The sequence below is a fragment of the Pipistrellus kuhlii genome, unplaced genomic scaffold (assembly GCF_014108245.1).
Source record: "Pipistrellus kuhlii isolate mPipKuh1 unplaced genomic scaffold, mPipKuh1.p scaffold_m20_p_2, whole genome shotgun sequence".
In the NCBI taxonomy this organism is placed as follows: Eukaryota; Metazoa; Chordata; class Mammalia; order Chiroptera; family Vespertilionidae; genus Pipistrellus; species Pipistrellus kuhlii.
The window spans coordinates 121,451,502-121,468,564 of NW_023425515.1; the positions used below are offsets into that span (position 1 = coordinate 121,451,502).

Sequence of the window (17,063 nt, forward strand, 5' to 3'; positions counted from 1 at the left end):
CTTGTTTTTGTTTTTTTACTTAAGCAGCAGTGTTTCACATTTTGCTTAATTTTTTCACAAAGACATAAAAACCTCTGTCTAAAAGTACCATTGTTCTGCTTTGTACAAACTCAACAAAATGGAAAATTGGAATCCTTTTTGTAGATTACTTAGATCCAAAGCTAGACTGTACCCAAATTAACTGGATAACTAACGCAATGGTGTCTGTCGTTGGGGATAGAAGTGGTTGTTACGTACATGTGTAATTGCCAACAGCAAAACGATGTGGAGATTTCATTTAAGAACTAGAAGTAGTTTCCCTTTCAGAATAAAACCTAAGTTATAAAGCAATAAAATCAGTAATTATTTCAAGTAACATTTAATGAAAAAGTCGATGCATATTGGCACATAAATATATTACATATGTAATATATGTAATTTTAATATAATATATTTGTATAAAGCAAAAAAGGCAAGCTTTCCACATGTCACATACAAAGGTTTTATTATCTGGTAGTTATAGTTCATATATTTAACATCAGAAGACGCAGCTGTTCCCGGGACAGTTGAAATTAATTTAGAGAAAGGCATTTCCAGACATTTTTTAAAGTCTTTTGTGCCCCTTAAAAAAAAAAAAAGAAAGAAAGAAAAGGACATAATCAAACATCTGCTCTCAAAATTAATCTTAATAGAGCTTTCAAACGCAGCATTTTTAGATTTTGTGCTGTGTTCTTGCAACATAAGTGAACTTTTGTCCCCTGAATATGGCCACTTAGAATCAGAAATGTTCTGCTTTTCTTTTTTTAGCTTGTAAGCTATTGTTAACATTACTTGAATAAAATGTGTTTTTTTCCCTTTTTTTTTTTTTTTTTTTTTTCCAGTCTGGGGCTCTAAGGTACTCGAGACTCATTTCACTTAATGAAGTCGCGTCTTTAAAAGCATTTGGGGTTGGAGGCAGTCATTGCTGCTCAGCTAAGGCTGAGTCTCCCTCCAGGTTCCACCCCTTTACTTTCCAGTCCGCGTGATCTGGGCCAGCCCCAGGCTATCACAGTCCTGAAGGTCCTGGGCGTTTAGATATTCTATGCCGTAGAAATACCATTAAAGTAATAGTCAGGGTAAAACATGCCAGAAAAGAATTTTTTATTAAGAGAAGAGTTCTTTTAGAAGGAGCAGAAATATTTGGGTAATTTATAAGAAAACAGCATCTTTTCAACGTCTTAGTTCTGTTCTGCACGGGAAATCTGACCCGTACCGGGGCCTCAGTCCTGAGAAATGAACGCACTCTACGGGCTGATGAGATGTTACCCCGTGACTCTCCCAGGACCCTCTCTGGTTCCTGGCTCCCTGGTCTCAGCACCTCCAGACAATCTGCCCTTCTGAGGTGATCCTTGTAACAACCCTACGCAGACCTAACGGAGCGTGAGGGGTGCCACCCCTGCCTCTCCTGGTGCCCCTTTCTCCCTTAGCTCCGCTTCCGCCGGGGCCTCCATCCCGCTGAGGATGAGCAGGGGTGGACCCTCAACAGGCAGCTGAGGCTGCAGCCCCTGATCTGGCCCACTGCTTCCGGTTCAGTCTAGTCAACGTGGGCGTTACCTCTGCCCGGAGAGTTTCTCTGTGAGAGGACATTGCCCTGAGAGGCAGTGCCCTTACGTCAAAGCTGTCCCCGGCAGGGGGGTCAGGTCTCCATCCCAGAACAGCTTGAGTAATAGGCAGGGAACCAAGACTTACCCCATTACTGGAACCTGTGGGTACTCGGGGAAAATGGATAAGGCAGGAGACCAGTTTCTGGATCCAGAGCACAGAGTCACAGCAAACCAACGGTGACTTGATGCTGAGGTACCAGTGTCAACATCTAAGACTTCTTTTTGGTTTGTTTTTCATATATTTTTATTGATTTCAGGGAGGAAGAGAGAGGAAGAGAGAAACATCCATGATGAGATAGAATCATTGATCTGCTGCTTCCTGCACACCCCTTAATGGGGATTGAGCCCACAACCTAGGCATGTCCCCTTGACCAGAATCAAACCCAGAACCCTTCAGTCCACAGGCCGACATTCTACCCACTGAGCCAAACCAGCTCGGGCAATACCTGAGACTTCTTATATCCTCAGAGGATCAAGCCTGGTTCCAAGGTGGCTGTAGGAGCTGGTCAGCCACTCAGGCGATAGAGGGATAGAGCGAGCTGCAGTGGAGATAAAAAGGAAGCCGGATTCACACCACCTCCGAGGCCCAAGAGCAGCACTACATATGTCCTCAGGTAGCCCATACGCTGGTTCTTTCATTTGACTAGTGACTTGTTTATTTAAAATTCTGAATATGGCATAAAAGATTTCCCTGAAGGAGGCTTTAATTTGTAAATCATTTTGAGCTATAATATAATTGGCATATAACATTATATTTATTTTAGGTGTACAACATAATGATTCAAAATTTGTATATATTGCAAAACAATCACCACAATAAGTCTAGTAAGCATCCATCCAACATGTCATTGCAATTTTTTCTTGTCATAAGAACTTTTAATATTCACTGTCTTGGCAACTTTCAACTATACAATACAGGGTTATTAACTATAATCACATCTCCCGGACTTACTTATTTTATAACTGAAAGTTTGTACCTTTGACACCCTCCACCCATTTCCCCTGGACCCCCACCTCGGGCAGCCACCGATCTTGAAGAAGGTTTTAGAATTAAGCAGGTATGTGCTTGAGTTATGCCTCTGCCACTTTCTGGCCGTTTGATGTTGGGTCAGCCTTTCTGACTTCCTGCTTTATTTTCTGCTAAGAAAGGATTTCAATACAGTTCTCGTAATACCATTGTGGTGACTGTGATCAGTCTCAGCACGTAGAATGGTTTTCCCAAACTTGTCAGCACACTGGAATCACCCGGAGAGCTTCAAACAATCAGAGGCCTGTGTCCACCTCCCGGGAGAGGGTTTCGGCAGCATGGCCCGGTGCTGGAATGTCTCAGGGATTCCCAGATGATTCTAATGTTTAGACAAGTTTGGCATCGAGACTGGCATAAAGCCTGAACTATAATGAACATTACATATATGCTAAATGAATGGAAACAATTAGTGCCTGGCCCATAGTAGACCTTCCAGCTGCTTTCCCTTCCCTGACCATCGCCCCTCTGTTGTTACTGAAAAGGCTGAAGACTTAACCTTGGGGCTGTGATTCCAGTCGATGCGGCTGTCACTCGTGGGTAGGCACATGTGCGGGTGCAGAAGGCTCTGGAATATCACGTGCTGAGATGCCCTACAGGAGGAGGAGGGGAGAGGGGAGTGACTGCGCTGCCAGGGGCAGCCCATAGAGCTCCTGTTAAGGGAATGTCTAATGAGTTTGCTTTTAAGTGCACTGTATACAGCAAAGCCCCGGAATGCTAATTATAAAGTCCCCTTGGAAACCAGAGCCTAGCTTTGTGCCCTCCCCGGGGCTGATCCTGGCATGAGCCTGAACGCACAAAGGATAAGCCGAAGGCAGAGTTTCAGCTGCTCCTGTGTTCTCTTATTTTTTGGCTTTTATATGCAACATTTGTTGCAGTAAATCCTTTGTTTAGTGTTCCTGGGTCGGCCATCTGAACGTATCAAAGTTCCAAAAAGTTGAATATGTGGCTTATTGGTTTCAGTGTCCTTTTATGGCTCTTGGAGAGCGGCTCTGAATTCTGAGAGCCAGGGAGCCATGTAAATCATTCTGCGATTTAGAAGCCAGCATCGTCTCTCCTTTCCACAAACAGGAGGGCTGTAAAGCTGCCGGGCTTCGGATGGGGGAGAAAGGGCTGTCCTTTCACTGACCGGTTGAGTTATTATGTGCTTATGAGTAAAAGCAACACTTTGTGGCTCTCGGTGTCTGGAGCTGAGGGCTGGGATATTGTTTGATGCGCAATATCTTTTATGCTCTTTATGATTCAGAGCAAATTCTCAAATTTCACCTCAGTAGCACAAGAGAAACATTTAAGATACCTTTTTCTTTTTTTTTTTTAAGGTCAGTCTCAAGAACTGTGTGATCATTTTCTACTTGACCTGAAAATACTGATGGAGTCAGGCTGGTTTTCCTTAGGAACAAAACCCATCACATATTTACACCTTCAGGAGGTGAGATGTCCAGCCTGCTCTATTTTTAAGATCTGCATTATGAATTGAGAAGAATCTTTTTATACATTTATTTTTCAATTATAGTTGACATACAATATTGCATTAGTTTCAGGTGTACAGCAGGGTGATTAGACATGTATATTTGTTACCAAGTGATCTCCCTGATATAGCTCATATCAATCGGGCATAGTTATAACAGTATTATTGACTATATTCCCTATGCTCTATTTTATATCCCATGACTATTTTTGTAACTGGCAATTTTTTACTAGGAGAATATCTTTTATTACAAGGTAATTCTACACATAATAGGGATCATATAAGCACTTTGAAAATCATGTGGGGGGGTTTTATTTGTTTTTGTGTTTTTTAATTAAAAAAAACCACAGATTAAAAACCTGACATTGACACCTTATAATAGTGAGTTGTTTAGGAAAATAAGGATGTGCTACCTTTGTTAATATTTAGCACTATGTAATGTTTCACATATTGAATTTGGTATTGAAAACAGTTGAGCTTAAGCCATGTTTCCATCAGTCTCTTTTAAATTTCTTTCTTTTTTTAATTCAATAAATCTTTATTGTTCAGATTATTACAATTGTTCCTCTTTTTTCCCCCTTAGCTCTCCTAGACCCAGTTCCCATCACACCCTCTTACCTTACTCCCCACCCACTGTCCTTATCCATAGGTGTATGCTTTTCGTTCAGTCTCTTCCTGCACCTCCACATCCCTTTTCCCCCCGAGAATTGTCAGTTCACTCCATTTCTATGCCCCTGATTCTATTATATTCACCACTTTATTCTGTTCATCAGATTTTTTTATTCACTTGATTTTTAGATTCACTTGTTGATAGATTTTTAGATACACTTGATTTTAGATTTGTTGTTCATAATTTTTATCTTTACCTTTTTCTTCTTCTTCCTCTTCTTAAAGAATACCTTTCAGCATTTCATATAATGCTGGTTTGGTGGTGATGAACTCCTTTAGCTTTTTCTTATCTGTGAAGCTCTTTACCTGACCTTCAATTCTGAATGATAGCTTTGCTGGGTAGAGTAATCTTGGTTGTAGGTCCTTGCTATTCATCATTTTGAATATTTCTTGCCATTTCTGTCTGGCCTGCATAGTTTGTTGAAAAATCAGCCAGCCATGCACTCAGTTGCCAGTCTTCTCCGTGTGCATCTCAGTACCTCTGTCTCCTGCAGCTCCTCTGAGTCTCCGTGTGCTTTTCTCTTTCCTTCTAGTTGTAGAATTTCCACTCAGCCAGCCTTCCTGTGGTCCTGGAGTATGTCCATTTTGTCTTTTAGTTGTAGTTTTGAAATTGTTGTGCAAGGCAGCAGTTTAGGTATTTATCTATGCTGCCATCTTGGTTTCTCTCCCAAATCTCTTACTTGTTTTATCCAAAAAAATTGGTCAGTCTTAAGAACTGTGACCACTGGAAAAAAAGAATTCTTTATCCTAGGATACAGTGCTCTATTTAAGAATTTAAAAGTAAAATGGTATATATGACAGCTTTATTGTATATGTGTTTCTCTCCTTCCAGTTTCAAGCCACAGTCCTCTCAAAATGATAAAACAAATCCCTCTCTTGTCTATCACCTTTTACTGCCATTTCAATTTTTTAGAACAAGGGTTGCACTTCACATAGCAAAGAAAGTAAGCGTAAGCGTAGATATTGCAGCTTTTAGTTGGTTTGTTAACCATCAGCATTAGAGGAGCCAAATTTTCAGGTGGGTCCTAGTCCCTGACCACCTTCAGGTGCAACAGCATCCAGGTCACATGTCTTTGCATGGGTCAGTGTGAGGCATCATACTAGAAAAAGAGTTCTAAGGAAAGAATTTCAGTATCTCTTTAGTTGCACAAAAAGGTTCTAAAACATCTAATAATCACTGAATACTTTTCAACATTTTCACGCTCTTTGGTGGTGGCAATTCCCAGTGTCAAAAAAAAGGGTATCCTCTTACTAGTTTACCATCTTTTTCTTATGATTCTTCTTTGGCTAAGGCTCAGTTTCCTTCATACTCTGAATTTGGACATGAATTTGTGAGTATGGCTTTGCTTGCCTCTGAGTTAGCAGCGTGAATCGTGGGTGTGGAGTTTCTACTGACAGGTCTGGACAGCTGAGTCATGCTCCATGTTCTCAAGGTGAACACTGTCTCGGTCCCAGGTCATCCCAAACAGATCCATGATATACAAGTGTATCTCTGGGGTGCCCTTTGTGAGTCTTGTACCCCAGTTCCTCATTGGCAACATTGGTTATAAGTGACATTAACAAAATCCCAGTGCTGGGCAAGGACATCAGTTTCAACACAGTGCTTTCCATCTTCTCTCTCCCACAGGGTCCTGTGGCCTCAGCCGCAACCATGTTGTCTGCCCTCTCCCCTGGGCCCGGCCTTCCTCCACCTCCTCCTCCTCCACCTCCTCCAGGGCCTCCTCCACTTTTTGAGAATGAAGGCAGTAAAGAGCAGTCCTCCCCTTCACGCTCAGCTTTATTTGCACAGCTGAACCAAGGGGAGGCAATTACGAAAGGTGAGAAACATCAAGAAACATTGGCTCTCACCTGGGAGCTGTTTCCCTGGAGGCACCCAGGTCCCCCAGAGCCCACTGTGAAGGTGTGCCATTCCATCCCAGTCCCCAACACAGGGAGCTGCTGCTGGGAAGGCAGGGCCTGCAGTGTTCTTCATCTCAGGGTAGATGGTCTCAGTGGGTGGACCAAAAAGAACTTGGAGACCCTAGACACTGCCCGCTGCCTCAGCACTTCAGCCCTGGTGTTATGGCACCATCTACAACCCAGGCATCAAGATCAAGTGAAATGAAAACAACGAACAATAGCACCCGTGTCCTCAAGCCTTGTACAGCTTGTCAAGGAATCATATCAGTGAACGACTTTCTCCTCACAGTTAATTTTTTTTATATCATACAACATTTAATCAAGTCGTGTTGCCAAATGCCTCATGCAAACGTAGTTTTGCCTGGGTAATAGGAATTATAGTATAAGTGTCCCTATGACTAGGATGGGAGTTAAAAACCCAAAATTCTGAATTTTTCTCTGGCTTCAACCAGCTGCATTTTCTCACTTAGAAAGTACAGGAATCGATCTGTAACTCTAAATTGCTTCTGTACTCTGACATATACTTACTGGCTATTTGGGGAGAATGATTTAGCCATGGGAGAAATAAATCAAGTGTTCCATTTTGGCACCATGGTGTTTTGTTTTGTTTTTGCAGAACTTTTACCTATCATCTTATCTTCTTAAAGAAGAGGTTCCTCAAACTGAAAAATGCTTACAGTGTTTCCATTAACTCTAACTTACACTCATCTCAAATTCTGCATATTAACTAGACCGCTATGAAAATAGCATTAACAAAAATTCTTGTGCTGTTTACACCACATCCATCTAAGAAGGCAGGGACATTTCCCTTTGCATAACCTATAAAGAACTGTGTCTCTGTGTTGCCTTCCCAGGGCTCAGGCACGTCACAGATTCTCAGAAGACATACAAGAATCCCAGCCTGCGAAATCAAGGAGGACAAACTCCATCTCCCACCAAAAGCCACTCTCCGGGCCCCAAGGCTCCCCAGTCACGTCCTCTTCAGAAACATGCGCCTGTGTTCGAGCTGGAAGGGAAGAAGTGGAGAGTGGTGAGTGACGCCTGTAGCCTTTATTGCTGACGTGATCTGATGAAAGGCAAAACTGTACCAAGGCCTTAAAGATTTCCAAGTGAAATGGCTACACTAGTTACCAGGGCCTTTTTGGGTGCCTCCATGAACATTTTTTATTTATCATTATTTCCCATTTATTCTTTCCTTCAACTTTTAAAGTTGCTTTTAATTGTGGTAAAATACCGTAATACAAAATTTACCATCCTAACATTTAAGTGAACAGTTCCATGGCATTAAGTGCATACTTTGTGCCACCATCACCGCCATCCATCCACAGGACTCTTTTCATCTTTAAAACAGAAACTCCATACCCCTTAAACACGAAATCCTCCCCCCACCCCCACCTCAGCTCCTGGTAGCCACCACTCTGCTTTCTGTCTCTGAATCTGACCGCACTCCATAAACTGTTCATCTGCGCACCGTTCTGATCGGCTGTAAAATGTTTCATTCTACCCTATTTGTGGTGGTGCTGCTATAACCTACCGCTTCACCCGCCACTTCCACCACGTGAGCAGGATAAAGACACTTTGAATGAAGCTAGTGCCCCCCTGCCAATCCCAGGGGCTTCCTTAAAGATTGAAATTTGTCCAACTCCTACTGGACGTAGCAAATTTTGCTGCAGCATCACTAAATCTTTAAGGAACTCAGCATCCAGACTCAACATAAAGCTCTCCCATCCCTGCTCCAGCCCCCACCCCTTAACCAGGGTGCTTGATACCTGACTGTTTGCAAAATGGCACCAACCCCCCTTCCAACCAGTGGTTCCATCTGATCCCAATGCTGCAATGACAAAGTGAGACCAGTAGTTTAGTCTGTAAGAAAATGGTCCTACAAGAAAGAACATATTAAAAAGCTGTAATGAGCTGGGACCAGTTTGGCTCAGTGGATAGAGCGTCAGCCTGCAGACTGAAGGGTCCCAGGTTCGATTCCGGGACATGTACCTTGGTTGTGGGCACGTCCCCAGTGGGGGCTGTGCAAGAGGCAGCTGATCGATGATTCTCTCTCATCGATGTTTCTAACTCTCTATCCCTCTCTCTTCCTCTCTGTGAAAAATCAATAAAAAATATTTTTTTAAAAAAAAAAGCTATAATGAATTAATGCTGAGCTCCGTAGTAATTTCAGTATGCAATGGATTCCATTTATCTACACATCCTTCCATTTAATGTTTGCATATGTGTTAATCCTAGGAGTACCAAGAGGACAGGAGTGACCTTGTGATCTCAGAGACTGAACTGAAGCAAGTGGCTTACATTTTCAAGTGCGACAAGTCTACCCTACAGATAAAAGGGAAAATAAATTCCATTACAATCGGTAGGGCAGAACTACGGCTCTATAATTACCGTGATTAAGTTGCTTGTGTAAATATGATGTGTATATTTAGTGGAGTGTTTTTTTTCCTAGACAACTGTAAGAAGTTTGGCCTGGTGTTTGACAATGTGGTGGGCATTGTGGAAGTGATCAACTCTAAGGATATTCAAATGCAGGTAAGTGCCCTTTAATCATGCTGTGCCCCCCAGCATGGCTTTGTGCAGACCATTCAGTGCATGCCAGGGGCCCTTTCTGTCTGCCTAGAACACTCCTGTTCCCTTTCCCTTTAGACACAGCTCTATCATCCCCTCCCCTCTGAAGCCTTCTCTTACTTCCTAAGCAGTGTTGATTCATCCTTTTCAATCTATTAGAATACATTCTATTGTGCACTCCAAATACTGGTTTACCATCTCTGTTTCAAAAGTAGCTCATTAATCTTTACAGCCCCAGAATTTGCAAAGTAACTGCACATAGTAGGTGTCCAATAAATGTTTGATGAGTAAGAGATTTAAATTAAGCAAGTAATGAATGAACAAAAATACCAAGAAATTCTTCCAGCATAATGATACCCTGAAAACAATTTTTCCCCTCAGGAAAAAACTGATTCTGAGGAAAAACAGGGCCAGGGGAGAGGGGTGTTTCTGAAGAGTCAATGGGATGAGATATACAACCTGGAAAATAGGGTTGAAGTTGAATTTGCAAAACAGGAGAAAATCTGCATCTCTTTAATGATTTTGATTTAGTCGAATTTATACTATGCAAAAAGTTAAAGGACTTCTTTCCTTTAACCAAGTAACTTCTTTCTTTGATTACATGTTTTTCATGTTGCTAATTACCCCTTATTATCTGATGTTTCATAATAATGTTTGTTAAAATTGTGTTCTAGTTTTATAGATAGTTTTCTCTTGTTTTACTCGGCTTTTCATCACTGACCCTTTAAAAACATTTTTTATTAGATGTATTGAGGTAATGTTGGTTAATGACATTAGTATAAATTTCAGATGTACTTCATAATATAACGTCTGTATACTCATTGTGTGTTCACCACCCAAATCTAGTCTCCAACTGTCACTATATATGTGACCCCCTTTACACTTTTTGCCATCTCCCCTCCTTTTATCCCCTCTGGTAAGCATCATTCTCTTGTCTGTATCTTTCTTTCCTTGTTTTATTTGTTCATTTGTTGCTTTTGGGGTCAATAAACACAAACTGTAAAGAAAATGACAAATGAATCTAACTACATTAAATTCAAAATTATATAATAGAAAACATCAGACACAAAGCTGAAAGACAAGCCATGGATGGAAAAATGACACTTGTAGATAATCAAAAAGGATTGTAACCAGAATTTATAAAGAACTTAACTCAAATCATTAAGAAAAAAACAATAGCCCAATAGAAAAATGGGCAAAGAATATTAGGCAATCCAGAGGGGAAAAAACTGAATTTTTTATAAATATTTGAAAATATTCATGACCCACCTAATAGAAATAGGAATACAAGTTAATTCTATAATTACATATATCTTTCCACACTCAAAAGTTTTGCATTCGGGCTGTCCTTACTTTACAAGGGACATATTAGCTGAAGCTCATGTATATTACAACTGTGCAGCTTAAGGACTGCTATATACTAAAGTCTCGTGGTACAAAGGTTGTTAAAGAAGTGCAACAATGGGACCTCTGATACCTTGGTGTTAGGAAAATGAATCTATTTCACTCACTGTGCAGAGTAAGTTGGCACCATTTAATAAAATCAGACATTCATTGCCTGTGACCGAGCAATTTCACTCTTAGGTCTGTACACTAAAGAAGCGCTAGTACATATGTCCATGAGATGAGTAAAAATGTTTATTGCAGTGTCATGCATAGCATTAAAAAAACAATTTAAATGTCCACTAACTGGTAAGTGAATAAATAAATTCCACTAATAGAATATTGTACAATAGTTAAAATGTATGAACTACAGTTAAAAGTATAGAAACATAAATCTCAAAAGCAACACTGAGCAATAAATGCAAGTTATAGAATCAGATGTTGGCAATGTGTCTCTTCACGTAAAGACTGGAAACATGCAAAGCAATATGCACATGTTTGTTGTGCTTCTGAGGACTCAAGGTCACTTTACCCAAGGGACAGACACAGAAGGTTGTATAAACGCAGAGTTGAGAAGAGTAGTTAATCTGGGGAGAGAAAAAGGTTGGTGAATGAGTTGGTTGGTGGTAATCTTCAAAGATATTGTAAGATTACAGTCCTAAAAAAAGACAAATATGCCAAATGCTCCACTCTGATAAAGCTGTTTGACAGGCATATCTGTATTTATATATTTTATTAGATTCCTTCTATGTTTGAAATATATCATATTTTTTTAAGGATATGGTCAGGATTTCTAAAAATAATGTGGAAGGGTAAGCCATGTCATCTATAATTCGGAGACAAGAGAGATTTTACTGAATACTTACTGAACTTTTGAGTGTTCAAACCAAGTGAATGTCATTATCTATCTAATACATTTACTACATTGTTTTAAAAGGGCCTGGAACAAGAGAGACAGAAAGCAGATTAGTGGTTGCCTGGGGTGAGGACAGGGATTGACCGTAAATGGGCACCAGGGTTATCTGGGAGATGATAAAAATGGCCTAAAACTGAATGGTAGTGATGGTTGCACTACTCTGTAAATTCACAAAATATAATTAAATTGTACACTGAAAGTAGGTGAATGTTATATTTGTAGTTTTACCTCAATACCACTGTTAAAAAGATTGAAAGGGAGAAAAGGGCACAGACCAAAATTAATATTTGATTTCAGCAATTCTGGCCGTGGCAAACTATCCCAGAAAAGAGTGAATGTTATGAGAGAAGAGACTAGGGGATTCCATCTAATTTTGGAAATTTTTATGAAGGAATAAATTTTTGAAAAGCAAAACTAATCCAGAAACATGTATTAAATGCTGGAGCACTGGCCTGGGCAAGGTCACATGTCACCTGCCACTCAGCAGAGGAGCTACTCTTTGGCCCAGTTCTGATAAGAAACAATTTCTGTTCTCGAAGTGTTCACAGACTACCAGGGGGAAGGGCATGTATATGATCTACTCTATGCAGTATCGACCAAAATGCTGTGGAAATGACAATTCCTACCACATCGGGGCCATTTCTTAAATTCTACTTTGCTTTTTAGATTTGCAGGGCGTTTCAGAACGTTTAACACATAAATACATCATATTAGCGTAATGTGCTGGCCTCACTCGGTCTCATAAACAAATCTCCTAAGACTCACTGACAATTTATTCCTTTACTATTCTTACAGTCCTGGTCAGTATGTATATGCTCTCCATCATTATGAAATAAACAAATATAGATTGCCAAAAACAATTATTGCTGGCACATTTTTGAAATATAGATATATGTATTATTTTCCTATTTTATTTATAGCAAAGCCCTGTGCTTACTTGACCTTGAACTACCTCTGCCTTTTTTTTTTTTTTTTTTTTTTTTTCTTTTTTTTTTGTACTGGGGCTCAATTCCAAATCAGTGTCCAGTTTCTATGGAGAGAGGAGAAAACAGAAAGGTGTGGTGACCTGGCTAGACTCCCCCTAAGGAATTCTTTACATCACCTGCACCATCAACAGGAGTTGCTCCTTTGGTTTGCAACCCAGTCTTTTCTTCAGGGTGAAAGAGGAGCTGCCTTTATCGGTTCAATTACCATTAGAAAAAGGAAAATTATGGAGTTGTAATATGGTCATTTGGGGGACCAGTCTACGCCTATGGAGATTTGGGGGACGCCTGAAAACTGACTGGCAAAAGAGAAATTTAAGCCTGATCAAAATTTTTATAGCACTTAGATTTTTGTAAACAATACAAAGAATCTCCTCCTCTTGTGTATGGTCCCTTTTACCTATACAATGAGTGGCTTGAACTAAGTCTCCAGTTTTCACTCCTGAAATTAATACATTTCAAAATACCTAGACCCTCATTATCTCATTTAAGCTTTGGATTCAGTCAGTGAGATTTTTATCTAGCAAAGGACTTAGGTGAAAAGAATTGTAGTGTTTCTTTTTTATTCTTGTTTAGGTTCAGGAGAAATCTCAATTACAAGAATAATTTCTTTGCTCTTACATGACAATATTAGCACTTGTTTTTATCCAACTTTTACAGAGATTTGTCAAAACTAAAATTTTAAGCACATAAAGGCAATGCATCTTGTTACTTTTTATCATGAAATCAAATATATGTTTCAAATCCACTAACAGGGTTGTGAGACTTTTTCTCAACACTCAGCTGCTGTTTTCAAATTATCCCTTTATTTTGTCTCAGGAAAGAGACCCTGGGGTTTGACAATCCCCTTGTGTGGTCCTTTCATTCTGTCCCCAAATGACACCCACCAATTCCACCTGGAGAGCGGGCCTTTAACCGGCCTCCAGCTCTGGCCTAGCTATTCCTAGCGCTTGGTTAGGCCTATGTGTTGTATTTATTTGAGAATATTGTAATTTCTATTTCTTTGCTTAGATTATTATTTTTTCTATTTCAGGTCATGGGAAGAGTGCCAACCATTTCCATTAATAAAACAGAAGGCTGCCACATATACCTCAGTGAAGATGCATTAGACTGTGAGATAGTGAGTGCCAAGTCATCCGAAATGAATATACTTATCCCTCAGGATGGTGATTATGTAAGTACCTTTCTAAAGACTGTAAGGAATTGTTCTGGAGCCTTCATCGTTAACCTTCTTTGATATTGATTCAATTAGCCTCCAATCTATGAGCTTTATTTGTAGTCTCATTCACAGATAAGAAAGGCATTCCGAGAGTTGCCTTTACATAATTAGCTGCCTAATATAATCCATATCTTTTCCCCTCTTAATTTCCTTGACTACACTCACTCCTAAATTTGTGACTCAAGGCAGTTCACTAATCATTAGCTTAATGGGCTAGCTTTTATCAAACTGTACAGCATACATCGGAGTTCACATTGGTCAGGAGTAAATATTGTCCTTTGCTATGGCGGAGGCAAGCAGAAATGAGGGAGAAATGCTTTGGGGAAGAGAGTGGGGAAGGAGGGTGCAGTAACAATAAGTAGACCAAAGTATGCCGTTACTCTAATGTCAGAGGTTCTCAAACTCAGCACAAGAATTCGCTGGGCAGCTTCATGAAAATGCCTGCTCCCAAAGGGCATATGGGAGACTTGGAGCTGGGAGTCTGTATTTTAATAAGCCAACACTGTGTCCCGCAACCCTTCAGAGAAACACTAGCCTGCGTGATTTTGCCACCGTTATTTCCTTTGCCTCCTTTCCCCAACAAAGCAGCCTCTGGCAGACATGTGCGGATATCCTCACACATTGCAAAGGAAGTATAAATAAGTGTATCCTCTGCATTCCCAGTGTGGTGGACCTGCCAGTTGTCCCTGTTTGGAAGCAAGTACTGCTTCCCACTACTTATTGCTTCTGAGATCATTCCCTCTGATTCTAACTGTGCGAGGGGGCAGTGAAGCAGGGAGGGTGGGAGAAAACATGACATGGCTTGCACACGTTTGGATGTAGAGGCTCCTCCCATCAACCTGTGGGTCAATCAATCAACTATCTACACCTCTGTCAGCACTAGGGTCAATCACCTTAGACAGACAACATGACTGTTCTCGTGTTCTTTCCTTGCAAGACATTCGATCCTGTCCAAAACATCCATGGAGACACTTAGCTTGTCCTATATGATAAAAAGCTAATATGCAAATCAACCAAACAGCAGAAAGACCCGTCGCTGTGATACACACTGACCACCAGGGGGAATCGCTCAATTCAGGAGCTGCTCCGTGGTGGTCAGTGCACTGCCAGAGGGGGAGTGCTGTTCAGCCACAAGCCGGGCTTCTGGCTGGTGAGCACAGCAGCAGTGACAGGAGCCTCTCCTGCTTCCACAGCAGTGCTAAGGACGTCCAACTGATGGCTTCAGGGAAGGGACATAAGCCATCAGTCGGACATCCCCGAGGGCTACCGAATTTCATGTACTGGGCCTCTAGAAGTAAATATAATCCTGCTCTTCTGCAATATTCAAATCCCAATCCACCTACTTAATTCCATGTGCCTTCACAAGCCAGGCTACTGAGACAAGAAGAGTGATCATTGGCAATATAGCCTCAATACCATATGGGGTCAATAACATGGTAGTATTCTTTATGTATTAATCATGTAAACCAAAAGTAGAAAATGAATGTTATGGGCTATTTGAACTCAGGAACATTTTGAACAGGACTGAGTGCCTGCTAATATCTCCTTCCCCCAGTTCTCAGTAAGTTCTCCAGCACTACCCAGACACACCTACAGATTGCAGCCAACAGTTCATCATTTAAGTGCAAAAAAATAAGACTCTGCCAGCACTCTGCTAGGTCTATGGCCAACCTAACCCCGAGCTAGAGGAGGCTCCTTGCATGTTCTCCACCTAAAACAAACTACTGAGGTACTATAGCCACTAAAGAACGGCCCCAGAGAAGCGAGCCAAAATGAGGGAGATGCCTGGCCTTTGCAGTTACTTAAGCAGAAGGCTCAGTCGCATGGGGACTGGATCTGCTAAGAAAAGCATTGGGGTTTGGATGAGCACTCTAGAGTAAGTAAGCTACAATCCATGGGCATGGAACGCAGACTTCTGTATTTGTTAAAGCTTCTCAGATAATTTCAGTACGGAGCCAAGAGTGGGATCCACTGATCTGAAGGATGAGTACAGGTCAAAACCTGAGCGTGAAAATGCAGTCTTCCCTCTCTTCATCAATTGCTTTGTGCCTTCTGCCCTCAGCCCTCTGCATGCATTTTCCAGCTGGAGGTCACAGGAGCAATACAGAAGTCCTGCTGTGGGCACTGTAATCTGGGAGCCATGCTCCATCCCAAAAGAAATCTGTCATCATATCACTACCACTTTACACCCCAAAAAATGTTTGGAACAGCTGCAGTGCGGTTATTATCAAAGAGGTGCCTTCACCCCAGAGTATTCTCCACCTGGCCTTATTTATTCATCAAGAAGAGCCCCAGAAGGGGTATTGGCTACACACACACACACACACACACACACACACACACACACACACACACGGTCATTAAGATTGTGGCTTCTTTGCTTCATCAAAAGACTTTGCATTGCAGGTTTCACTCAAGAAGAATTCATCACTCACTATAGAAGGGACCTTCCCATTTAGATAGATAGATAGATAGATAGATAGATAGATAGATAGATAGATAGATAGATGAGATTTATTGCTTCTTCCTGAGGAAATAGTTGGATCCTACATCTAGGAAGATATGGACACATGTGTGTATCCCACGAAACTTCACAACTCACCAATGGTGAGCACAGGCATCCACTTATCAGACAGTTGTGGTTTCAACAGTGTTGTGCATACGGAAGTCCAGGGAGGCCACAGAAGCCGCGACCAAGGACTGCTCCTCCTCACCTTCCTTTGTGATCCTCTTCTGAAATGACTGGAGAACCTTCTGGGCAAAGGAGAGAGTTTGAACTTCTTTGATTTTGGTTATTCTGCACGCACCCGTGTGTGTGTGTGTGTGTGTGTGTGTGTGTGTGTGTGTGTGGTTCATGTGCATGTATTTCACAATGGGAAGAATAGGGTGGCAGGATGAAGGGTGAGAGATTTGTGCATAACCTAAAGCATATTTTTATATTTCACCAAAGACTAGGCAGATAGCCCAGTGGCCCCTGAGAACTTGTTGGAAATGCAGATTGTCATTCTCTTTTCCAGATCTGGCTGTTCTACATCATCTAGTCAATAGCTTAAATCTCAGGCCTCTGTTTGCTGCAGATGGCTTCTCAACAGTATCTAGCTCACAGGGATGTAAGCAAGTAACTGAGTTCACATATATCCAATGCTTTAAAAAATGTCTGGTTCTGGCTCAGTGGATAGAGGGTCAGCCTGTGGACTGAAAGGTCCCAGGTTCGATTCCGGTCAAAGGCATGTATCTGAGTTGCAGGCACATCCCCAATAGGATGTATGCAAGAGACAGCTGATTAATGTTTTTCTCTCATTGATGTTT

The 17,063-nt window shown here is 41.2% G+C and overlaps 1 protein-coding gene across 1 annotated transcript in view; it reads left to right on the forward strand.

Annotated features, from left to right (window-relative positions):
• CAP2 (cyclase associated actin cytoskeleton regulatory protein 2) overlaps positions 1-17,063 on the forward strand; it is a 138,448-nt gene that overhangs the window by 119,445 nt on the left and 1,940 nt on the right. Inside the window, exons 8-12 of the mRNA XM_036446144.2 lie at positions 6,411-6,600; positions 7,537-7,712; positions 8,921-9,044; positions 9,135-9,217; positions 13,569-13,709. Coding sequence (XP_036302037.1) covers positions 6,411-6,600; positions 7,537-7,712; positions 8,921-9,044; positions 9,135-9,217; positions 13,569-13,709 — 714 coding nt within the window. The remainder of the gene's footprint in view (positions 1-6,410; positions 6,601-7,536; positions 7,713-8,920; positions 9,045-9,134; positions 9,218-13,568; positions 13,710-17,063) is intronic.